Consider the following 27,804-nt stretch of genomic DNA (forward strand, 5'->3'; position numbering starts at 1 on the left):
GATTGTGTGGAGCCAGAGTAACAATCTCTAAATGTAAACATTTTTTCCCGAAATTCCCATAGGAGCGAAGCTCCGGACCACATCTAGTCGGTAATATATATGTAGGTACACTAAATGAAAGCAATACAAAACTATGAACTACTTAGGTATAATAAAATTGATGATTCAACGCGTGTTGCTCTTAGGTAGGTACGTAATTAGTCCGATCAAGTATACGAAATTAATTCTCAGAGAAAACTCTGAGAGCGAAAAACACGAAATTTATTCAATTGAATGGAAATACTGTTTACTCACAAGTTTTATTTGTGAGTAAACTTGTAAGTAAATCGTAAGTTTACTAACAGCCTAGGTAGTCTTTTCATCTGACGGTATTTCTGATTTTTTATGCCGTCATAGGGCGTCGGAGCCCAGGGTCCGCTTCCCAATATTTCCTTCTCCACTAAGCACGGCATCATAGTTTCAGTCCATTGACACGCATATCATCCTTGACTTAATCAAACCAGCACTTCTTTAGTTGTGGTTCACTCACAGCTTAGCGTGCTAAACTGCCGACGAAAACACGAAAACAGTCGGGCAATATTCTCGGAAATTCTCGAGAAATTTCTTAATAAAATTTCAAATGATAATTTTATTACGAAATGTCCTTAAATTTTCAGGGGCAATTAATTCCAAGAACCAAATTTCTCAGTCTCAGCGGCACATAACTACACAATACCGTGTACGGTATCACACCATTTCTGTGTTCTCTTCCTGCAGCCAGGAGCGTCATTTCCCTTTACGCGTACCTAAATCCTTTCTTAGCGGATGCTAGTACTTATGAAATATTGTATTACTTTTCATGCTTCTATAGTTTCGTCTTTAGTTTGATTACTCCAACAGGTTCTAAAGAAATCTGTCTGACTGTTCCGCACTTTAGCTCAAAAACTATTGTTGCTATAAAGTTGTTATTTGGCATTAGTTGCCAAAATACAATTTTGAAGATTTTTTTATTTTTAGGATAGTATTTATAGAAAAATTCTGATCATGAGAATTTTGTTCTCCTGATGTGGGATAGAATAAAAAATGCCTATTTTGAAAACCGTCATTATTTTTAACAATACTGATTTTATGATAACGAACGATGACACGATCATTATGGCCGTACTCTCAAAAAAACTTTTTAAAAAGCCATAGTACCATGAAAATATTCCCGCTTGGTTCCCGATTTTTTTCATCTCAATATTATTTTCAAAATTAAATTAAAGTATGATATGTATAACAAATCTAAATGAAAATATTATTGAGTCATGCTTATAATCATTCCTAGTTTTCTTCAATTCTAAATCTTACATGCCAGCAGTTACAAAATACAATATCAACTTAAATATCTAATATAGGTACTGAATTGAAACATCCTGACTGACACCGTGGAAAGCTGTCAAATTTCCATTTAAACCAGTAACAGCCAGGTTGTCAAATCCGGACTACATTAAGAGCACTCTCGTCTCTAATTACAGATTAATTGAATCAGGGTGCGAAGAGCCCTTTGTCGGTTACTACATAAGACCCTCTTCATCAAACCAAACCCCAAAAATAAGTGCTTGATGATTCAAGATCGTGCTACTGTTACACTTGGCTTGTTTCCTTAGTTTTTATGAAGTTAATGTTCGAATTTTAAATATTTTAGAACGCCGCCGATTGGAGGTAAATCGGAATGAGACAGTTAGCCGTCACGCGCTGTCGGCAACGCACGTGCGGTAGAAGCGCCATGTTCCGCGCGGTCACAGACAGTTGGAAGCGGTATTGGTGGGGAACAGGTACGGAACAAGCAATCACAGCTTCCTCAATACATTACCTAATTATTTGTAGCAATGTTCGATAAATCTCAGTGATCCAGCTAATATATTTTTGACAATTCTGGCAGGTTTTGTGTTATGGACTCGAGTTTTCTTGCAACGGTTTCCTCGTAACATACCTTTGCCGCGTTAAACGTGATACAATAAGGAATTTATGTATGTTTACAATGTTTTGTTGTTTTCGCGTCGGCCGTTGAGCGAGTTTCTTGAATGTTGTTTATTTACTATGTTATTTTAATGAATGAAAACTCACAACTTTGTGAGTGTACTCGAATTCGTCCGAAGTACGCCTTGTTTCAAAAGTTCATAACTATTTACGTCTGCCAAGTCGTATCGGGCACCTTCGTGATTCTTCGTCTGTGTTCGGAGCACGTGGTCCATCTTATCAGTTAATCAGTAAAGTCAGGCGTTCGTAATTTGGTGTTGCTAAAATGTCAAATTGCTTTCCGCCCTTGATAGTTTATCTATATCTATACGTATAATAAAATCGTAAGTAGTAATTAAGTAATCTGTCTGTATGTTTGTTCGCGCATCACGCAAACTCTCCTAGATAGAATTGGATACGGTTTTCACAGTTGTATAGCGGATGATCTAACTTAAAATTTGTATAGGTTACATCGCGATACGTTACTTAGAACCTGAAATACGGACAAAAATAAATAATGGTTAACATAAACACAACGCATGAAGTTAACGCGAGCGAAGCCGCAGGCAAAAGCTAGTCTGTATATCTTATACATGATCATCGTTACTTATTTATAAATAACATATATAATTTCGTATACTTGTCTTATCTCACGATTTAATCTATCATTAGTCATCCGTAAAAAATACAAGAAATACACAAGTTGTCGAGATACCTATAACGAGATATTTTTTTTAATAGATAAAGTTAGTTACTAAAACTTTAATATTAAGGGATTTATCGAATTAGATGTATCTACAAGTTGTAACTTGTAATAACCATCTAGTTCACGACCTTTAGAAAATGGTTTTCAATAATAAGAACTAAAAATCGTTTATTTGGTTATCCTACTACTTAATATTATAAATGCGAAAGTTTGTGAGGATGTGTATGTCTGTTTGTTACTCTTTCACGCAAAATCTACTGAACAGACTATTATTAAATTTGGTACACGGGTAGAATATAGCCTGGAATATCACATAGGGTACTTTTTATCCCGAAATTCCCGCTGGAGCAAAGCCCCGGGGCGCAGCTAGTAATATTCTATATAATTCAAATTACATTGAAAAAATTAAATTTACACACAAAGCATGCAACCAAAGCGACCTTCGCTCAGCATTATGTCATGGACCCTGGTGTGAGCCAAATGCTGGTCTTCCGCGGATGCTGGTTACAAGGCATGATTACAGTTATATGTACCTATACAAGTTTTTTTGTTAGACAAACTAAAAAGCCCCCGACTTTCAATATTAATTTCGCTACAGCTTTTGAACGGCTGAACCGATTTTGATCAAACATATTTTTTGTCTCTCAATTGTCCTCAAAGACAATCAATTTTTTTCCTTCAATTATATCAAATATAACTTTCTTTCAAAATTTTTGCTTTCAAAGTTACTGTTGTTGCGTTTTACGGTTTTAAAGCGTAACTTGAGCCCTGATCAGTTAGTAAGGTGCTAACAGTTTGTTTACTTGGTCAAATATACAGGGTGCTACATCACTTCCTACTATCAAAACTAGAAATCACCATGTATGAATATTTAAAACATTACATTTCTATATTACTCGTTAGTTTTTTTATAACACACCTGTAATTGTTTCGCAAAAGAATTGATTGATCAGCTTGTTAGGTAAATAAACTTTAAATTGATCAAAGTCAAACTGTAACGACGTTTTGTTATAAATTGGATCAAATAAAAGAGAAAATATATATATCCGCAATGTAGCATTCAAAGGGAATGAATACTAAATTTTAGTATAATATAAATAGATAGAATGAAGCGGTGGTGATGTTGGTTAAGACGCCTGTGGATCGAAAGGTCCCAGGTTCGAATCCTACTCGTGCCACAACATGAGTGTGTGTACCAATCTGACTCAATAATTATCATCGACCACCACTTGCTTCCGGTGAAGGAAAACATCGTGAGGAAACCTACACACTGGTTGATTATTAACTTGTGTGTGAAATGGAGAAGGCAATTGCAAAGCATTCCATTGCTAATGCCAAGAAAGTTGTAATGTGTGTTATGAGGAATACGACCATGAAGAAGAATAAATAGATAAATAATTCAAAGACAGATTACAATCAAATTATATATTTTACCCCCCGACTCCGTTGCTGGCATCCATCATAGCGGATGAGAATCCGCTAGAAAGGAACTGTCCGTTTCCAAACGGCTGAACACACATGTTGCAAACAAACATAGCTAACACACTCTTGATTAAATGGGTTTAGCAAGGTACGATATTGATAGTAGGTCTAACGCACTACAATTTTTAATAAAAACCTTCTGTATTCGGGGATTAAAAATATATTTTAGATGATCATTTTCATACTGACAATTGGATTCCTAAAATTGAATAAAAGGGAATATCCTAACAGTAATCCGATTTTATCCTTGTTAAAAAAGGTATCATCTAATTTACATAAGGCTCCTTGCCGACTCTGCTATGTCGAAATTTTTACCCAAATTTAGTCACAATCACATCACAAATATATTTTACTCTTGTATCTTAAAAATAATCATAAATAGATAAAATAAAAAGTTACTTTTTATTTTATCTATTTATGATTAGTGTTGCACAAAAATACAAAAAATTATGTACAAATACCGTCTTCGTGTATACATATAATAAAACTGTAAGTAGGCTGTGTCCGTATAAAAAATATGTCGTATACGTGTCCAAAAATAATTATAGTTTTTATGGGTCTTACTTTTTATTTTATCTATTTATGATTAGTGTTGCACAAAAATACAAAAAATTATGTACAAATACCGTCTTCGTGTATACATATAATAAAACTGTAAGTAGGCTGTGTCCGTATAAAAAATATGTCGTATACGTGTCCAAAAATAATTATAGTTTTTATGGGTCTAACAGAAGCCAAGACATGTTTTTTTTAATATGACTTCGCTCCGTGGGAATTTTGAGATAAAAAGCCTACGTGTCATTCCAGGTTATATTCTACCCGTGTACCAAATTTCATAACAATGGATCCAGAAGAACAAAGCAAAATACGCCACATTTGTATGATTATTAGATGTGCTTTTAAATCAATCATGCAACATCACTAATCTTTGTTAATTAATACAATACAGATGTATTAGTGTACTTATTAATAGACGACAGATGTCTTACTATATTATTAATACACCTGTGATAAATAGTGATTTATACTGAAATCTGGTCACACATTCTCCATACAATTTCTCTACACTACACCTCAATTAAAAACCTCGATGTACGATTGTTTATTGACATTTCAAAAAACGCCTACGTACAAGGAGGGCTCTGATCCCAAATAAAGGGAAAATGAAGAAAAAGAAGATTTTGAAAAAAAAAATGGTTGACTCGTAAAAAAGTTACCTATCGCAATGTTATAGTAATGTTTTTTACTACGTATCTACCCGCGCTAAAAAAGAGCTGAAAACTAGGTACAATAATGAGAATAATTTAGGTAACAGTATGATAGAACTAATTATATTAGCATCTCAAAATTGGACTGGAAAATTAATGAAAATCAGACTATTAAGATAGATGATAACTAGTTATTAAGGCTACGCACCGCTAAACAATTAAATTTCATATGAGTTTAAATTTTGTTTATTGTTAATATTTTTATTTATATGAAAAGAGATTCGAGAGTGAGTGATCTCCGATAGCATTCAAAGCTGTAACGTCTTGAAGCCAAGGGTTAATGTAAAAGAATTAAAAATTATGAAGACTGCTGTGATTTTTCAACCGGTCTGTCTGACGTCATCTCTCTTTGGGAATACTATTGTTGCCAATCAGCTTCCAAGTCTGTGTGTCTCTTAGGGGTGTCGTATGACCTCCACAGAAGGATAATGGTCCATTCTAGTGCGGGGACTACACGCCACAGAGTTTTAAAGTTAATCAAATAAATCACAATCAATTTATGTTATAATGTCAATTCAAATTACTTCCAGCAGAGCCTAATCACTCAGACAATTTATTTATAGCTGTCTCACACGAAATCGATGAGATCAATAATAGATATCGACGCCACTACCATTTACTAATGAATTAATAAAACTTTCTTGATCTTTCTTTCCTAATTACTTACTTGAGTTCCTAATTATTTCAGTGTTAGGAGATTGCCTACCCACTTCGATTATTAATTTATAGTCTTCGATCCGTTGAGAAAATTCTTACTTCTACTGTGTGACCTGCGACTTCACTCACGTGGAAAATTTGGTATCTACTTAGATACCAAGTTTTCCACGTAAATATTTTATAACCTAACTACTTAGTTATGTTATAAAATTTTTCATTGTGAGATTCGTTACCACGTGAAGAAATATTTTTTTCTAAATCGGACAAGTGTAGAAGTACTTATAGTTTTTTTAATTATTTAATTTACATGATATTTAAAGTAAGATTTTTATAATAAAATCCTAAATATCCCAATCCCCAACTAATATTATAAATGTGAAAATAAGTTTGTTATCTCTTCACGCTTTATCTACTCAACCAATCTTTTTGAAATTTTGCATACATGTAGTTTATATGGAGAAGGACATATTGTTAATTATCCCGGAAACTGTTCCCGTGGGATTTTCACGCGGGCTAAGCCGCGGCTAAATTCTTCTATTACAGATTTATTCCACGTAGATTGTTTTTTCAAATTATCGAAAGCATGCTCTTTCGCGACACCAATTTATCTCGTTATTATGCCGGCTCCAAACTCCACATCTACATTATCGCTACTGGAAGTATTATATAATCTGTGCTATCACGGGCCATTTAGTTAGTTATATGTATTAGTTTTATCAAAAAATCGCAAACCGCACGCGCGATACAGATTCAACCATAAAACTTAACATTTACAAGTAAATCTCTGTCGAAGTTAACGCTATGAATTTATTTTCTTGCTACTGATTTCGTAATGAAAATTAGGCTTAACCGACAATTTATCGAATGAGCATTTGCACTCTGCAACAACGTTGCTGAAACGCGCATGGCCTTCAATACTCAACACTTTATTGCGTCTACAAAGTTGATATGGTTTTATATATAAAATAAAAGTACATTTGTGTGCCATACAAATATATTTACAGATACAATAATATCTATATTATTTTTATATTTGATTATTCAAATTTTTTGTTTATAATTTTAATTGTGAAGATAATTAATATCTTTCTGTTTAATTAAAAACTTAAAATTTTGTAGTTAAACAAGCACTTTATTATTTAAATCACATATTAATGAACCATCTTGTTCCGGACCATTCTCTTCGCACAGAAGAGGAAGAGAATATTTTAATAGTTGCCATATAGGTACAAAAATATGTTGCCATATGCAAATGTTATTAAAGCAACTTTTGTTGTCTATGGTGAATTTTAATTGAACACTTTCCATGTATGTCAATTCCTAACACTGATGATAGATGTTATTCAATTCGCAAAAGTACTTGACATGACTTTTACGACTACCAACCGCGTCTAGTGGTGAGTAACCGTATGTACACACTAGTGAACTTAAACTGTCAACCAGTGTGCAGGTCTCCTCACGATGTTCGCCTTCACCGGAAGCAAGTTGTTGTCAATAAAAATTACTACATATATGTTACACTAGATGTTGCCCGGGGCTTCGCTACCGTGGGAATTTTTAGATAAAATATAGCCTACGGGGCGCAGCTAGCGCCCCGAGGTTTCGCTCCGTGGGAATTTCGGAATAAATACCCTATGTGTTATTCCACGTTAATTTCTACCCGTGTATAAAATTTCATAACAATCGGTCCAGTAGCTAATGTGTGACAAACAAACTTACTTTCGCGTCTATAATATTAGTATTTTGGATAATGTACCTTTCTAATTGTGAAAAAAAATTTGAAATCGGTTCGGTAGTTTTGGAAAATACCCGCCTCAAACAAGAGATAAGCGTTTGTGAGTTTGTATCACAAACGCTAACCTATTTATAATAATAGTATACTTATAGACGAGTCAGTAGTCTTTAATTTACTGAAATAAATTTCAGCGCTTAGTATAAGTGACGTCCATTCGACTAATTAAATTGCTGTAATTTCTACTTTATTACGTGAAATACTAGAGCCCCGTCCTGGCTTCGCTCGGGCAAGACAATAATAAATGATGCACCTTAACTTTCCTCGGGAAATCCGCATGAAAATCCGTGCAGTAATTTTTGAGTTTATCGCGAACAAAATTGACGTTCTTTTACAATATGTAAGGACTAGATGTTGCCCACGACTTCGCCCTCGTAAAATTTCCACGGGAGTAGTTATTTTTCCGGGATGAAAAGTACCCTAAGTGCTTCTCCATACTATAAACTACATGTATGCAAAATATTAAGAAGGTTGGTTGAGTAACAAACAAAGAAACGTACTTACGCATTTATAATATTAATTAGAATAAGGATAACAAATACTTATTAAAATATGAACCACACCATAACAAGAAGAAATAAAGTAAATTTAATATTACAAAAATCGTATTTTTCATGGAGCCAAAATACGTATTGCTGGTGATTTTGTCCTATGTTTGGTTTTCCCTTAATATGTTACCTTGACAACCGCCATTGCATGCACATTTCATTGATTAATCCGGGCAAAACAGAACTGGGTCTATGCCCGGGTATAAACTACGCCCTTAAATTTTATACAAATATAAACGTCAGGAAAAAAATATCATCTAATCGTTAAGACATTTCACCACTGGTTAACATAAGAACCTACATAAGTTGGTCGTCCAGTCTGGCCTATCGTATAAATACGATAGGACGAATGTGGCTTTAAAATTTTACCAAAAAGTACAACTAGGATACAGCCTACAATTTGAGGGTAAAAGCAAGGCCATAGCATGAGTGAAATGGTCCCAGAATGGTAGGACCATGACCAGATCACCCTTCTGGTACTTGCACTGGCGTCCCCAATCAGGAAGGCCTTTAGTAATGTAATAAAAAGTACAACTTGTCTGCAGGCGAGATTTTATGAAGGTGATGTCTCTTAACTGATTGGACAATTACCCAAACTTCTAACTTACCGGGCACATACCCACCTGGACTTATTCGAACAAAAACATTCTTGCCCCGCGTAAATATTCAAGTGTCAACAGAACAGCTAACTGCTTGACGAGTAACCCTACACCGACCTATACGCGTTGGTAATAGATATGTATTTGCAAAACTTGCGTACGTCGGGGGCTGGTGACGGTGACTGTACAGAGGCAAAAGCCCAATCCAATTAGCGTTTACGGCTTTCTCTTTATCCGCTAATGCTTGCAGTGCTCAGAAAAATAAATTCCAGTAATTAGGTTATTTACACGAAATGGGACAAAGGAATACGAGTATTATTCTAAATACCGGGGATTTGCTCTTGTAGGAACTGCGGCATAAATGTACCAGCCGTGTTAGCCGTGTGCCAAATTTTATATATTTTAGTCCAAAAGATTTTTATATCCATACTAATATTATAATTTATCCATGTCAAAACGGAGCATTAAATTGCCACTTCAATCTAGTTTGATTTAAATAGTTGGAGAGCCGGAGAGTGACAGCTTTTATTATAAAAACAAATATATGCCGCGTCTGTCTGTAAACTGTGCACGGATTTTCATGCGGTTTTCAATAATAGGTGTATATTTTTTATGCCGTTACTTTAAAATAAAATAGCTAAAGACATAGGTAGGATAAACAACGCAATGATTGGTGACGCTTATTTAATTCAAAGTTAAATACATATATTTAATTTTCATTTTTAAATAACGTCAATTTTGACTGGTGCAACCCAACTCTTACTGTCGCGTTACAGAAAATGCGCGAACTGCGCCGCGCCGTCACCGCGCTAACATTCATACAAAACAATGTACCTATTTCGATTGGCCGCAACATTGATCAAATATGGCATATATATTTCATTACGCAAGCAACGCCCACAGCCAATACATAATTATGTTTTAAGCTCGTTGGTACACTTTATTTTTAACTTAAGAAAGTTACACAAGTGACAGTGTAACCGGTCGTGGAAATCAAAATCCCGAACGTAAGATCAGTTGCCGGAAGAAAACATAGTGATAGTCTACTTTCTATGTCGTTTATTTTTAACATTATTCTTGCATCACCATAACCAAAACATTATAGTGTAATAAACACCTGTTGTTTTGTATAATATTTCTCAATCTTAAACATAAGCTATGTTTAAAATATGGTAAACAATGATGTACATACGATATTTCTTGTTTACGACCCATTCCTTTTCATATAGATCGAAGCTCTATATGAATAGAATTGGAATGAATGGGTAGGTTTATGGGCTGATTATACTAACAGTCAACAGCGCATCAATCTACTCATTACAAATTCGCCCCTATTACCGCCTCATAGAAATCAAAGCAGGGTCAAACTTGAAATGTGAGGTCTCACACAAAATATCATTTTTGGAAAGTTTATCCTTCCACACTTAGGGTGATAAACCATCAATTATGGTGCATATTTCTGATCCTTTTCTTCTTCAAAACCAACTAGTTTACGATGTTACCAACTTCTTATTATTTTCGATTCGAAAATAAAATGAATTATTCATTAATTATTATTAATTTAGACACATGAGTCAGATTCACAATACGCCGACGTGGAGCTTGAGTAGAAACTCATAAGTATTGAAACCTGGGACCTTTTGTCGTCGTGACTAAACCACTCGACCATTAACACATCCCACAGATTAGGGCTTACAAAAATATAATGTTCCTGTATGGACATGGACGCAGCACAAGTATTTACACTCGGCTAATAGAATCGATTGGTCCCTTTCATTGGAGACAATTTACTGCATTCCTATATTCATTGCGCAATGGCGGCCAACCATACTGTTGGATGTAGTAGCGATTGATAAATTAACTCTCATACAACAACTTGTTTGTTCTCCAGTTTAATGATTATGAAGTTGGCCCACACAAGATCTTTAGAGTTACGAGTTAATTTGTCTGGCCAACATAAAGTCCTGTGCACACCGAATATACAGCACGATTGTATGGAATTTTAACACACGTGCATACTCGCTCGTATGAAATATCGCACGGGGTAGAAATTGCAAGAATTAACCGCGCATTGGCCTGACCTTGAGGGAAGACAGGGAAGACGACAATCTATGTCAATCTCTCAGGTGACATATTTTTCATGGCATACGTCTAAACATAGGTCCCATTCCAAATACGACACGCCCAGAGCGTCGATTGCTTGTAAAATAATAAAAACTTTATCATTATTATATGTATACAGACAGATACGTAAACATCCGTTTTCTCATACTTATTATATAACGGCTATATATATTTTTCCCAATGGAAAATATGACAATAGACAATCGAAATCTGTGTCACAGCGTATTATAAGTAATATCAAGATTACCATTCTAGTCTATGATATATATCCATCATCAAATTTATGATGATCATTCATTTTTTCTTTTGATAAAATGTCCGTTTTGGGCTCCAATGGAACAACGGAAGAAACGGGGAAAATGCTCAGATGAAAGACACAGAATTTCCATCATGTATTGTAAAAACCCTAAGTATATTTCTCAGAGTACTATTTCGGACCCAATTTTGTTCATAAAAATAGCTGTCTTCGGAGATATTTGGATAAAAAATATTTGTCACTCAGAAATTAAGTAGCTATGGCTTACGCATGTTTAACATATAACTTAGTGTTTTGTATAATATCTATAAACTAGCGGCCCGTCAGCATAGATAAATAAGGATAGACAGAGAACAGAAGTATCTTTGTTTTATTTATGTAATAAAAAGAAAATCTAACTTTAAAGGTAACCAAAGGTCACTTCCAAGCTGTTGAAGAAAAACGCGCCTAACGTGTTTTACGCCAGGTGCAATTTCAAGATCTTGAAATTTTAAAATACTATTATTATTTGCCAATGATTTTCTATGAAGCAAAAAGTAAAGAATGTAAATTAGGCTACCAATCCACTTTACCACGTCAATGTCGGCTTCGTGGATCATTGCAATTCCGCCTTCAAATAAGTACCTAAAAATACAGAATACAAAGAGATTTACATTTAGCCGTCGATTCTATAAACGGATAGACGAAAGACGTCTAAGATGAATTTTTAATTGCACAATCCAGGTCAGAGTGGCCCTTGCGAGGCAGGTCAGCCTGTCATGTTTGATGACATGAGAATCCAAATATAGATGGTACAGGACAGATACATTTATAGTACGTGCACGTAAGAATGCATGCAATGGTTCATGTTCTTCAATTTCAAATGATTAATGTATATGAATCAGACGTGAAACACCTGTTTCGTCTGGTGATAGACAGGGAGAAGTTTGCGGAACTGACGGCCAACCTCGAGTAATGGAGAGGCACTACAAGAAGAAGAATAAGTCTAAATCGAAATCGATCGAATCTTTCTTATACTAATATCGGAATCGGTCGGAAGTTCGGAACGGAACACAGGAGCAAAAAAATTGTAGTGTCTATTTTAATGTAAAGTACCTACCTATGTTTTGTCTCATTCTGTCAATGTAAAATATATTGTGATAGAACAGGGGAAGTCTTCCTTTAACCAAATACACTCAGTTTCACAGAGAAATAGCATTTTGAAAATATTTACATGTCTGACAGGACTTTCACCTCTGTACTCATTTTAATTTTGTTTCTGTGATGAAGGGGTGTCGAAATGAAATGTAATATGTGTCATGTATTTAGAGAAAACAATTTTGTTTAGTCGCCAGTATTAAAATTTAAGATTTATGTTACTATTTAGATAGATGGCAATTTGATTTCAGAACGCGCAATGGTTTGTCGCCCTTGAAATTATAAAGTCATCTGTAATTTGTATAAGTAGTTTATTTGGCTTGGCTCAATTTTTCAATAATTACACGGTTGTCCCAATTTTGAGTTACTATTTCGGTTGGATCGCTTGTGTATTTTTGAAAATCAGTCGATTGTTCATTCCGTAGAAGAGGACAACACCTTTTTAGGTTATGTTGATAAAATCTATGTTTTTCAGTGTAACGTACTTTTTCAAGTACAAAATCATAAAATTACAAAATCTACATAATTAACTAAAACAACTGGCAATAGCCTTCAAATTACCGAACAGGTCTAGGTCATGTCGATAAAGTACCACAACATGACCAACAGGTGCTTATTTACCTATACTATTTATTACACGTAACTATGTATAGTGCTAGTAGGTAGTACTATTAACACACGTGTAGGAAATTCTTACATTTAATAATATAACGTCCTCTGCCGCGTGCCGCATCTGTTATCTATCTGTCTGTTCACGATGAACTCAAAAACGAATGCAAGGATTTTCATGCGGTTTTCATTAATACATAGTGTGATTCTTGAGAAAAGTTTAGGTATATAATTTATTATGTTTTTACCCGTGTGGAACCGGGACGGGCAAATAAAAAAAATATATTTTACGAAAATATATTTGACAATTTTTTATATCTTCATAGGTAGTCGTATTCCTCATGGCTGAGGGTCGTGATTATTACGTGGAATGAAACACACACAACAACTTTCTTGGCATTATTAATGGAGTGGTTAAGAATCAACCCATGTGCAGTTTTCCTCACGATGTTTTCCTTCACCGGAAGCAAGTGGTGGTCGATGAAAACATACATGAGATACTATACATGAGTCAGATTGGTATACAAACTCATGTGGCACGAGTAGGATTCGGGACCTTTCGATCTACAGGCGGGCGTCTTAACCATTACACCACCACCGCTTTTTTATATACTAATCGTTTTATATGTATAAAATATTAATAAATATACTTTAAGCTAAAGTATGTTTTGTCTCGCTCTGTGTGCCAAATCAAAATATGTATAGCAATGAGCGATAGTGACAACATATTCCAACTTAGATAAAATATACTTTAAATTTATATAAATACATGTTCAGTTTATTCCTTTTTATATATAAACTACCTACCAAGCAGTCAGGCTGATGGTAAGTGGTCACCACAATGGTCGTGTCACACGCGCGTTGCCTACTCACTATGTGGACTAGGATCACTACTACAGTACCCTGTAATTACACTGCCTCTCTCACCCTCCAAACCCGAACATAACAAAGCAGACACTGGTGTTTGGCGGCAGAAATAGACGAGAGTGGGGCAAACGACCTTTGCACCAAAGTCTGCCTCTGGTAAAAAAAATACTGTAGCTTTTATATTAAATTTTCGAAATGATATCTGTACCTTATGAAGTCGACTATAGAATTGCATCATATCCCTTTGCAACAAATACGAGGAAGGTGAAAAAATACTAGGTATAGTCAAGAGCACGTCAGCCTAGCCAAATTCATTGCAAACTCGCCGCTATTACCGCGCGATAAAAGTTAGTGCAGTGTAAATTGATGTGCGGTTGACTGTACGTTACGACAGGTTGGCTTTCGGCAACACCGCGTAGCGTAAAATTCGATAATATTGTCAATAGCTAATATTATATTTGTATTATATAGGTGTCATAGCCGCGAAGCCCGGGGTCAGCGTAAAGTAAAATCTTGAAAATTTTGAAGATTCTGCTGTGATTTTACAACCAGCCGCCTGACTCAAACCTCCTTGGGAATGTATTGTTGCTTACAGCTGCCTGGGCTGTGTCCCTTAATCGTCTCATCAGACATCCACGGGAAGATATGGAGTGAACCTATTCTAGGGCGCAACCACACGCTACATATATCCAAGCCTATACATTTCTTTAATACTAATCTCAATAGGAACTAGACTGTATTGTACCAATTTGTTCAATATTGTATCTCGTATCTCTTGGTTTCAATTTCTGAATATCCGGGTCAGAAGCCAAGGAGAAATAGGTATATGTAAACATAATTTACTAAAATATAATAAAATTGTACTTAGAAGCCCGTCCGTCGGCGTTTGTTAATCTTTCACACATTTGGTACACGGTTAGAAAATAACCTGGAATATCATATAGGGTATTTTTAACCCGAAATTCCCACGGGAGCGAACCCCCGGGGCGCAACTAATTAGAACATAAATTAGTTTTCTTTTTCAAACAAACAATTTATTGGCATGTTGATAAACTGTTCATGTCGTTTCAGGCATACTACCAGACAGAAGCAATCGAGTCGAGGACATTTATCTGCGGTTTTATAACGGGTGAGTTTCAATTGTATTGTTTACTAGCTGTTGCCTGCATCTCCGCCCGGCTATGTCTGATCCCGGTTCATTAACTAGGTATATCTGTTCCAAATTTCATTTATAATATTAGTATTGGTTTTTGTAATAGTTTTTGCCTATTATTTTGTTTAAGGACAGATTCCCAGCGCTCCGCAAATCCATTGTTCTCAAAAAATGGATCCACGGAAACTAAAAAATTAGTTTCAACGTTCCATAAGTTTCTTAAGTAAATAATATAATAAACAAAAATACTTAAGATACCAAATTATATAGTTTTTTCTTGTACTATTTGACTATATGTATATAGATATATCGTAATAAATACACGTTTCTTTCCATCAACATCACGCTATGGCGGACAACGCATGATTACTTCGACAAGGTCGCATCGGAACGGCTTCAATTATTAAGTAAACCAGTCATTTGAAGGGTTAATGAGATACGCATGGAATTATTTGTTTTTGTCGAATAGCCAAAACATGTTTTGGTTCTCAAAGAATTGTTTTTTTTTTTTCAATATTCCTTCGTACTACTTACTAGTACTTGAATTAAATATAATAAACCATTTTCAATTCCATATTTTTGAGTGTTTACACTCGCAAAATCTACTGAACGGATTGTGACGAAATTTTGTACACGGATAGAATATTATTATTATGACCTGGAATAGTACATGGAGTACTCTTGAGACATTTATCTCGTAAATGCTTGTTTCCCTCAAAATTTATTTTTACTTATTATACAATATATGTGGCTATTTTACATCCTCTTACTTTATAATCCAATCATTTATTTATTAAAACATATTTATTTATAATATTGATAAATTACTTTCTTTTACAGGAATACGGCCGAAGATTATGTCGATTTCCCGCTGTCTCAGGCGCGTCGGCTTTTTGAAATCAAAGGTTTCGACAAAAATAACTCCACAGTATTATACATTCATGGCTTTATCGAGACAGCTCAACAAGAAAGCGTTCAGGTATAATATTATATTCATATTCTCTGTCAAATGTGTGCAAGGACTATTTCTTAATAACATACGTCAATTTCTTAGGTATTCAGTGTCAGTATCGGTGGACAATAAATTGTATCAAATTGAAATATTGCTAATTACTTACGTACTTGTTATCTTTCGTTATTAGAATTTTTATATGTTCCGCTTCAATATGTCTTTTCTTTAATTGTGAGTGAATGATTTGATAAAATTGATTCCAGTTTATGTATGGAAATACAGCTACTTTACATATATTTTAATTTTATGATTTAAAAAACGTATATGTAGATAAACCTCTTACCGACACGTTATGTTAAAATGATAGCAACAACTGGTTGATCATGGTTATCCTTGAAAATCATAATTATGTAATATCGAGAAGCAGTTTTACTAAAATATTTTTTAATCGAATACCGGTGAGTAATAGGCCCGCGTCCTCATTGAGATAAAAAAGCACGAAGCGGTTTTGGATGCGATGCGACGCGACGCGAAAATATCAATTGTGATTTTGTGATGTAAGGCTAAGCACTATCGCCGAGCTCAGATACTTTATTATACCAGGTATTAGAAAAAGGAATATGTAAGAAACAATAATGGTAAGCCTTTCGCATGATCAGGTTTCTTTCGGTATTTCTTCTCAACTGTTGTCGTTACGAAATATCAGCAGTTTGTAGTTACTATCTATCAATACATATGTATAATAAAACAGTAATATAAAATTTGACGTGAAAAAGTGCCCGTTAGTCTCAGAATTTAGTTATAAATTAGTTTTCTACTCTTTAAGCTGCAATTACTATCTATCAGAAACATCTCATGACTTCTAACGAAAAAACGAACAAACAAAAACAAACGAGCAAACAATGCAAAATCTTGCATTATTTTTAAACAAAGTCTTATGTACCTAAAAATAAACATATAATACATCGATTATATATATAAATAAAATAATATATCGATAATATTGCTTGGTCGATACTGTCAATATCAGAGGGCGAAGTGTGGGTTTGCATTTCACTTCTCACTACACTATCGAATCAATTCGAAATGAGACTCGGCAAACCAATGACATTGCGGTGTGGTCATCGTTGCGTTACAATGGCGCACTGTGATTGGTTAGCTGCGTCTTACTTCGACTCGATTCGATGGTGAGATGTAAATAGCAAAGTCGCACTACGCACACTGGTGTACCTAGGTGTGTACGACGCGGCCCTTACATTGAAATGATTGAAGTTGATATACATATTTTTAGAGTTTTTTTTTAAAGGTTTTTTTAAAAAAGTTCTGAGCCAATGTTAGATAGCAATATTGCAAATTTTCTATTCACATACAATAAATAAACAATCCACTGGAAGTGAAGTGTTTGTTGTAATTTAACAGTGGCAGAAGGTCAACCTTCTAATTTATCAAACGAAGAAGAAATTATTCTTTCAATAACATTTATTTACATAATTATAATACTAGATCTATTTTTTTTTAACAATTTCCATGCTTTTGTACAACTACAACAACTATTTCCATTTAAAGTTTTTCAATTTTCAGGTGATGGTCAGCGCGTATTTAGAAGCTAGGCCCGGAACTAACATAGTGCTCCTAGATTGGTCTAACATGTCACACGGCTCATATCTAGTCAATGCTGTTCGGAATTCCAAAAAGGTAAAATTGAAATCAAAATCTCCTGGTGCGACAACGTTTACGTATCAAAATATACTTTTATACCTACTCAGGAATTATTTTAAACTAGCTGCGCCCCGGAGCTACCCTCCCGTGGGAATTTCGGGATAAAAATTAGCTTAAGCGTCATTTCAGGTTATATTCAACCCGTGTACCATATTTCATAACAATAGATCCAGTAGATTTTGCGTGAAAGAGTAACAAACATACACACATACAAACATCCTCACAAACTTTCGCATTTATAACAATAGTAGGATTAAAGGTCTAATAATATTATTTATATTTTTTTTATTTAATATTTATTATTTCGATGCGGATGGCGTTGCCTAACAGTACTTATATATTATATAATGAGCCTAACTTCTTGGGAAGTTTGACAACAAGTAAAACTTGTCTGGTAAGATTACTAAGCACTGGATAAACATGTATTTGTATCGATGTCCTTGGTATTCAAGGTAACATAATATACATATAATAACCGATTTGAATATTAAAGTATGTTAATGTATTCGTAAGAAAAAAATAACTAATCGTATAATATTTAAATGCTGATCGGAAAAAAAAATATTTCAAAAAATTTTGTTAATCAATCTCATTAAATGCCGCCTGTCGTCAATCCTCTTAGGGAATGCTATTGATGCCTATCAGCTGTCAAGATTTATAATCTATCGACGAGAAGTCAGCACCCATTCCACTTCCTCTATAGGTGGTATAAATTTTAACTAGTTTCTTCTAAGTATTTAGCCCGATAATTTCTTATAGTTATGCATTGCACCAAATTTCTCTATCCATTCATAAATTATTTTGTACGTAAACCTTGTAATTTCAGGTAGGGTTGGAAGATCAAACTTTCTTAAAAACCATCATGCCACTTAATTTCCAGGTAGGGTTGGCAGCAGCGGAACAACTGAACTCGTTGTTAGAAGGCGGCCTGCTATTGGATAGACTGCACGTGATTGGTCACTCTCTCGGAAGCCACGTGGCCGGCTATGCGGCGAGGGAACTTCGGGCCAAATATAGCAAAACCATTAAGAGGTTAGTTGTTAGTAATAGAGAGTCTAGACTATTTTATTTCCTAAAAATATGAATTTGTGTTAATTATTGATTAGTTCTTACCTTGTTACTCAACTTTTGCATGACGCTGCTATCTATTTTTGTGCCTAGAAAAATATTCGAAGAGCCCATTTACTGTCTCAGCAAATATTCGCCTTCCAAGAAGAAAAATATTGAAAAATGTTATTCCCTTTTGCTCTTTTTAATTTCATCCCAACCCGTTATGCATTTAATACTGATTCTTAAAAAGAAAAACAATTGTGAAACTAAAATGAGTATAAGGTATAATCGCATGTCAAACCTGCACGGTAGAGTAGCGACGAGTTTGCAATGACTTTGGGTAGCTTGGATGTATTCGTGTGCTGTCACCGTATTAGCGCAATGCAGAATAGGTATATACTTAGTTATAGGATAGGCTCCTTCCTTTTATATTACTATATATTCTGCATTGCATTTTTTCATCTCAGTCATTAAATGTAGATATTATAAGTACTTAGGTTGCAACCAAAAAAGAAAATATTACTCTAAAAATAATTAGTAAATGTTTATTATTTAATAAATTATCGGAATTTTCAAATGTTAATCACAGCCCTCTGTATTTCCAGATTGACAGCCCTGGACCCAGCATTCCCCGCGTTTTATCCCGATGGCATAGTGATGGAGCACATCAACGCGAAAGACGCGGAGTTCGTGGACGTGATACACACGGACGCGGGCGGGTACGGCGCGCCCGTGCGCACGGGCACTGCCGACTTCTGGCCTAATGGGGGGAAGAGCGTGCAACCTGGGTGTCCCAGGTTCGCGCCTATACCGCTCTCCGAAGATAGTAAGTTTTTTGACAGCTTTATAAAGATTATGTTAGCTAATTTTTAGAATTTTTTTAGAATTTTCCTTTCATTATCATACTTTTATACTAATATTCATTACATAATATCATTAATGGGAAAGTCTGTCTTTCTGTCATACTTTCACAGCTAAACGATTTTGATGAAATTTATTTTGCGTATGCTATTCAAAGATAGCATATTTTTTTTAATTATCTACTTCCAAAGACCAAAATCTGAGGTGAAAATTGTATGTGACAAGCAAGCCGGTCCGGGCCGGTAGTATATTACATAAAATTATGTATGTATTTATATTAAATGCTTGCTTAATATATAATAAACATTTTTGTCTCCGCTTCAATCTCTTAAGCCTATACCTACACTGAGCAATCGAACGCCTACGAATGTATTTATTTATTATCTCTTTTTGCATTATAGTGATAAAAAGAGATAGAAACTCATTCGTTAGCGTTGGTAGGCCCAGTGTAGACTTATCATAAGATATCTGTGTTTCTTCCAAGTTTCCAGCCTAACGAACTTGACCGAAATAACGGCTTCTTCCATATTTCCCAAGAGGTCATCGGCTGAGAAGAAACTTCGAATGAAGGAAAAGAAACAAAACAGTTACGGTTTTACTTTCAAAATTACGGGAATAATGCTTTATTTTATTAAAACTTTTGTATAAGTGAAATAATTCAAATATTCATATACAGTGCCAAAAATGTTAAATTGGCTAATAATATAACAGACATAGCCCTTCACGACATTAAATAATGATTTTCAAATGATATGCAAATGTATATGCATATTGAATGTTCCAAAATATTGTAATAAGTAAGCGAGAATCTGAAACGGATGTACAATATTTAATACTTTCTTACATAGGATGCTCGGGTAAACAGTCTTATCCAAAATCAAAATAACATGCGCAAAAAAGTTTTTTTTTTTATTTAAAAAAATATGTAATTATAATTAAATATATATTATAATGTCCTCATCAAATACTATTTGAAACCTTATAACCAAGATGTTAAAATGGCCAAATTGAAAGTCGCCCCTACATATTACACTTGGCAAATATCAGGAATATTATGTAATTATGTAAAATATCAGGTATATTATGGACGAATATTCCTGTGTCCTGTTAAGACTATAGCTACATACTGGACATTATACTATTTTTGCGTCGCATCGCATCAGGACTTCGTGCATACATTTAATATTTTCGCGTCGCGTCGCACTGTTTTCACAAAAATTAAAAAAAGTGTTTAGGTAGGTAATGGACGCTCTGCAATTAGAATGCAGTTATTTTGAAATTATAGCCTGACACTTAAATTTTATTTATTTGTTTATGGATTATTTAATATTATATTTAATAAAGTTTTGTATTGTAATTTTAACTACATTCGTGGTGCTAAGGGTAAGACAGTTCATCCTAACATTCTGTGTTGTTAGTTCGATTCTCGTTGGGTGTAGGTTGCTTTAAATATAACATGAACATATAATGTATATATTACAATAAATGTACATATTGTTAGAACTAAATATGTTTGTATAGTAGGTACTTACATATTTCGCTTATATATTTTTAATGTTATGTAAACAAAACACTATACCGTCTGTCTATAAAAAGTACTAAATAAATGAGGGCGCTGCGACAATAAACCTTATCAACCAATCTTGACTATTCTAATTAACGGTATTGCAATGGCAAAAAATTAATTGCGTTAATAATTCGTTTTCTATTTTCTGGTTATATACCTAAGTGTTGCTTACTTATATTCAGCTAAACCTAGATTTAGATTTTATCATTCCGTCTAGACTTAGGTGTAACAACTAAAACTTGCAGTACCTGGGTCTAGCCGCACTTCGGGGTATGGCTGTAATATATACAAATTGAAAACATTCGTAACGAAATTAAAAATTTAAAGGTTTTTAGTTGATTATTCAGGGATGCCACCATTATCTGTGGATGCCACCATAATTCAAATATTTGCACGCACAATCTAAATCTAGCATGCATCTAGCTATGCAGCCTTACGCGTGATCTTGACACGTATTCCGCCCGTCTCTGTCACACAGCCTACGAGTAGGTGCGATGGAGACAGATGACTCATCGTGACGTGAATACGTGCCCGACAGTTTATTCGCTAAATTAACCTCTGTTTTTTAAAAAACCTGAAAAAGAACGATGGTCCAGTGGTATTAAAACGCAAGCCTGTCAACGACAGGTCCTAGGTTCAAATCCTTCTCGAGTCCAACAAGTTTTTTAAAGAACTCCATTTATGCCTTTACTTTTAAAAGAAATCTTACCAGTACATACATAACTTTCATACATACCATACATTTCATTCTTAAGTTTTACTTTATTTTTTGGTCAGAACACAGAAATAGAACTGTCTATAGGTTCTATTAAAAAATAATAATAATAATAATAAAGATGACGAGACGTAGAAAAAACGTTAATATAATTTACCTATGTTTTATTTCTAGGGTGGGTTAAAGGTTTTAATAAATTATGACTTAACCCTTACCATTCAATTTTTATTAAGTTTTTTACAAGTAATCGTGTATATATATATTTTTTATTGTCACGAATTTGCGAGAAAAATGCTTATTGGGAGTTATTATTCTGGTTATAATATAATAATTGTGGCCATGACTGTACGTTGCTTAGTTTTTTTTTCTTGGAGGAAATTGATGGTACAGTGGTTATCGTGTATGGCCTCAACTGTTAAGTAACCTTCGCAACAACCACCAATAGGATGGGTGACCAAATATTTCTTATCTCCAACTCCTCCGTGCGTCGGAGGGCCATAAGGATCGCCAATGACCCAGCAGTGGAGAAATCAAAAAGGACAATGATATGATGCATATAGATAGCTCACATAAAAACTAAGTAATGTACAGTCAACAACAATTAGTTGTCCAGATCGCTCAAATATAGGTAGTTTTTATTTTCGATAAGTTCGCTATACAGCAGAATTTTCCGTTTTTCGTTGTAAATACAATTTGTAATGGTACAATGGACAGAATTAATTCTTAAAGCATCTAACACAAGCACCTTTGATTTTTTTTATAAGTCACATTATTGACCTGGATAACTAATATAATGAATTAATTGACTGTACGTCAGTTACTCGCAGCGATGGGCTAACTTGCACGGGATTTATTTAACCTGTACAAATTTCAAAGTAAATGCACATTGGGTGGACTTAATGCTGTGTGCGTAGTGCGACTTTGCTATTTCCATCTAACCATCGAGTCGATTGGCTGTGAGATGCAGCTAACCAATCACAGTGCGCCATTGTGACGCAACGACAACCACACCGCAATGTGATTGGTTCGCTGCGTCTCACTTCGAATCGACACGATAATAACAAGTGAAATGCAAACCCGTACTTCGCCTAATACTCGTATAAGCATAATCTAACAGACAAACAACTTTTGTATTACTACTTTTATCAAATCAGTCATTGGCTAGGCTAACAAGATTTCATTTGCCGCTAGGGGCGTTGTTGTAGGGTAAGGTCCAAGGCTGAATACGTGACCAAACTTCGATCGCGTCATAAAAAATAAAATCTTTGTATGTATATTTTTTGCGCATACAATTTACTTTTCAAGTATTGTATTAACAATTAATTTCGTAAAAAAAACTTGGGTTTAAAACTGTTTGCGCACGAAGATCTTCTTCCATTATATTTATATCTAAATGAACCTGCTTTGGCCGCCTCGATGGCGGCCAAAGCAGTAACAATCATTTCTAGTGCCATTGAATTCGCCGCTATGATGATTCGTTTAGATGCGTTGTCCACGTCACAAGATATGAAAATTGCTGTTGTGAACGAGTTTTATCAAATGTCGGCCACAGGCAGGACCTCACTCGCCAGTGGCGCCAACTAGTGTGCGTTGAAAAGCCTCATTCTAAACAATCTACCGCAAACATTCCAGATCTCTGCAGCCACTGGAGATCGTGGCGTTTCTTCGCGGAGTCTGTACGGAACCCTGAAGCGTTCCCAGCTTCCCCTGCTTCATCTTACCAGAAATTTAGGGAAAACCCCACGCCAGAAGTTGGGATGGTCTATATGGGATTCAACTGTGATACTAGGTAAGAGCTTAAAGTTATTTATTAAAGTAAGTACTGGCGGCCCCTCCCAGCTTCGCTTTGGTAACAACAATAACACCCAACGTTTTTTAATTGTCCCGAACAGACAGACAGACGCGGCAGAAGATTGCTTTATAATATGACATTTATCCTTACATTGTAAGGATACGTTTTGAGTTCCCGTAAGATGTTTGGTTCCACCATTTTATTTAGTATAATATTATAGTATATATTTCCTACGACACACAAAGATGCTCAAATTGAAATTCAAATTCAAAATTCTTTATTCCATTTAAGATGATATACATCACTTTTTGACGTCAAAAAAATTACTTAAACTAAGTCTACTGCCGGCTTCCAAAGCGCAGGTGAAGAAGAAGCGGCGCAACAAACTTCACCGCAGCCTTTTCTCCAAGGACGTCCATTAACAAATATAGGTCTTATACATATATTAAAAATTAGGAGGACGAATTTACATCATTATTAAAAATGTCAAAATTTGAATGAATCTAAAGTTTATTTCCAATAAAATTATTGAAAATTGTCACACAATATATATATATTGTATTATATAATACAATGAATTTATTCTAAAAAAGGCTTTCATACAATTTTTAATTTATTTCAGCGCCCAAGGATCTTACTATATGACGACGAACGGACAAAGCCCGTTTGGAAAAGGTATGGAGGGACTTTATTCGAAGGGAAAGAAGCATTCGTTGAAGAACTCAAAGTAAAGAGCCCTGATTACAATTACAATTTGATAACTAAGTTATTAGCCCTCTTATTCATAAAAAATTACATATTTTAGTTAAAAGGCTTAGTTATGTGTTTTGTCCCAATTTAACTTTAAATACTTATGCTTGCATGTTTTTCGGAAAAACTCGGGATAAATATTGATTTTAATATTAATTTGTCAATGTCAAATAATAAGAATTTTTAGGGGTGCATATGTAATTAGTTGAATTAGCACTCTGCAGGTTCAATATTTGATATGGTGATCAAAATCTAAAACATTCAAAAGTCATTTAGAAAAATCATTTAATTCAAAAATAGCGACGCCCATACTGGATCAATTTCCGATCCAGTTAAGCAAGTGTGCAACTGACATTGAAAAAATTAGACAAAGGATATTTTAACTGACACAGGCTATCAACTTTTTTATGAATAAGAGTGTTTTTGCACTTGGCAGCTGTTTCGGACAGTTTTTACAGGTTTTTATAGGATCTGTTTGATACATTGTAAGTTTTGAAATTGTTTAAAATACCTATATCGATTTTTGTTACTGTAGATGCGTACAACTAACGTGATTATATACCTGTCACAAGCAAATTGAAGACGATGACGATGGTATAATATATTATGTATGTATCTACGTAATAAAGCGAATAGCGTAATGACGTCAATCGCTCGTTGTGTCACAAAAAAATAATTATCTACAAGGACAGCGAGCTCGAAATTTCGCATTTGGTAATGTATTCAAATTGTCTTCAGATCTGCACGATTTTTTTATAGTTATCTAAAAAACTCGATCTTTGAGATTGGTCCATATGTATTTATTAAAATACAAAATACATATCGAGAAACTGCCAAGCGTTATATAGGAGATAAAGGGTGAGTTGGACCAGTCAACTTTGACTTTAACCTGTGCGCCACTGCCGTTTAGACATGTGTACCTCACACAAGTACCTTAAGTAATTAATCTGTTTTATTGTGTTGTCCAAAAGCTTTAGATGTTTCATCACAAAGTGATGAAAACTGTAGGTTCTCAATGTATAGGTCCTACATGTATTAAATAATTTGTACTTAATTACATCATTTATTTATTCATATTTATGTTATTGTATGATGTATCTCACTAAGTATACAGGCACAATTTGGTAGACATTCCTATTAGTTCCCCTAAAACTTATTATCTAAATATCAGTTGTGTTTTTAATTTTTTTTTCTTGCTTGATCAGTAAAGGATCAGACATTAATGGAGAAATTGTACATAACGGACCAAATTGGAATTACACTAAATGGCTATGACATGTTGTGGGGGTCGCTCATTTGCGTTGTCATGGTAAATTCTTGCCACTAGTATTTATATATTTATGTACCTAATCGTATATTTCATGATGGCTATCAGTAAATATTGTAAATAATAACTACATGTCTAATATAAATAACTGAGTCAAGATAATGTTTTTAAAATCTGTCAATTTAATATGAGCCTATTTAATGTTACACCACTGCGTTCAATCAATACTTCAGATTTTTTTAAAACATAATTGTAGAATCTGGAAATGTCAGACGAGTTTAAACCGCCAGATTCTGTGAATGCCAAATTGTACTGATAATAACAACAATATAACTTTATTGGAATCTGGCATTTATAGAATCTGACATTTCTGAGTAGGACATTCGCACTCATCCCAAAAATGTTCTTTTCTCTCTGCATCATCTTTTGATTGGCTGATAAAAAAAGCCTCAGGCTTAAGTCCGCCTTGTACAGTCAACAGCACAGCAAGTTACCCTGCATCAACCTCTATGACGCTGTAATAGCAGCTTACATTGAATTTGGGTAGGTTGTTGTGCTGTTGAATGTATCTACATGTTATTGTAATAAAGTTAAATAAAAAATAAAAAAATTAAGTAATTTCTATGAGGGCGAGGGTTGCAAATAATAATTTATTATAACCTTTTCTTATACATTTAATAGTGTTCAATTAGTACTTAAGGTGTAGAAAAAACTGGGTGTAAAATATTTTCAATTTTACCTAATTTTGTACCTTTTAATTTTGTAGAAATACCATAGAAAAATAAATTATACTTAATACATGCCAATTTCATGGTAAATAGCTACGAGATTGTAATTTTTTCAACTCTAGATATAGTAGAAAAAATTAAGAAAAATAGTCAAACATGTTCATTGTTCAATAATTTGGGCCTAATTTCTCAACCAACATTGCGAAAACAAAATAAATTTAATTGTGTTAAAATATTGGTGAAGTAGATAACGCGTGAAGATGAATGAATCTTCATCACACAATCAAATAGTCGTGCAATATTATTGAATATACAGAACGGAGAGTAACATTTAGTCCCGCAAAAACTGCTTCTGCGCAAAATTACGGACAAAAACTAGTGGAACATATTGAATATAAAATGGTTAGGTAGCATGATAGTCGTATAATAAGCAGATGTGATTTCTTTGTGTATTGTACCTATGGTTCACATTTCTATGGCCTACTACTTGGAAAATAGTAAAATATCAAAAATAATATCAACACTCCATATATTTAGGTAGGTTTAGTGGACTATTAATTTAAAATCACAGTAATAATATTATAGTTGGTATATATTTTAAAATACGATTCAAATGAATGTGAATGATAATCACGATAAAAATATGTCTATAATATGCATTCACAACTTATACGTTTTATATTTTTTGAAATTTCATAATCACAATATAGATAGTGTAGCCGTGAACATTATATGTATTGATGTAATATAGTTAGATATTTATAAATGTACCATAAATTATATAACTTTTACAAAAAATGTTGGTGGAAATTATAATGTATGAAATAAAATAGTGAACAATTTGTAACCTTTTTATTAAACCGTTAAAAGGTCCTTAATCCTTAAACAATAACATTTGCACATGATAATATTATTTGTATCATGATATGATTGGAGAATTTCTTAAATATACTGAAAATTGTGACTGGCCGCTTACATTGAACCAAGCAGAGCTTGTATCTCAGAACCTTTACCCAAAATGCGCAGTTCGGAAACCACCCAGGGTTACGGAAGCAAAGGGGCAATGCACAACTGTCCTTCGCAAACACAAGGGTCAGTACAAATTTTACTATTATTTTTGCGAACGAATTTCGGGCCCTGCAGGTCCTGTTTTATGCCAAGAAGCAGCTGACTTATTGCCACATCTAGCAATACACGATACGCGGGGTGGGAGATAGATGCTTGG

General features: G+C 34.3%; 1 protein-coding gene across 2 annotated transcripts; it reads left to right on the plus strand.

The window, feature by feature from the left end:
• The first annotated feature begins 1,653 nt into the window (after window positions 1-1,653).
• LOC128676567 (inactive pancreatic lipase-related protein 1-like) lies at window positions 1,654-27,421 on the plus strand. 2 transcript variants are annotated; one of them, XM_053756744.1, is made up of 9 exons: window positions 1,654-1,796; window positions 15,097-15,154; window positions 16,019-16,157; window positions 17,712-17,825; window positions 18,730-18,881; window positions 19,505-19,725; window positions 20,245-20,346; window positions 23,675-23,831; window positions 24,457-27,421. In XM_053756744.1, exons 1-9 carry the CDS (start codon window positions 1,694-1,696, stop codon window positions 24,563-24,565), a joined length of 1,155 nt encoding a protein of 384 aa, XP_053612719.1. In that variant the 5' UTR covers window positions 1,654-1,693; the 3' UTR covers window positions 24,566-27,421. The 2 variants fall into 2 exon arrangements, with proteins under 2 accessions (XP_053612719.1, XP_053612720.1); XM_053756745.1 differs by lacking the exon at window positions 20,245-20,346 and having other exon boundaries at window positions 1,667-1,796.
• Window positions 27,422-27,804: the final 383 nt, after the last annotated feature.

Source organism: Plodia interpunctella, chromosome 16, assembly GCF_027563975.2.
Source record: "Plodia interpunctella isolate USDA-ARS_2022_Savannah chromosome 16, ilPloInte3.2, whole genome shotgun sequence".
In the NCBI taxonomy this organism is placed as follows: domain Eukaryota; kingdom Metazoa; phylum Arthropoda; class Insecta; order Lepidoptera; family Pyralidae; genus Plodia; species Plodia interpunctella.

Coding starts and splice junctions, on each gene's coding strand:
- LOC128676567 (XM_053756744.1), top strand. CDS start 1,694: ATGAGACAGTTAGCCGTCACGCGCTGTCGGCAACGCACGTGCGGTAGA. Junction 16,158..17,711: donor CTCAACAAGAAAGCGTTCAG/GTATAATATTAT, acceptor TTCAATTTTCAG/GTGATGGTCAGCGCGTATTT. Junction 23,832..24,456: donor GGATTCAACTGTGATACTAG/GTAAGAGCTTAA, acceptor AATTTATTTCAG/CGCCCAAGGATCTTACTATA.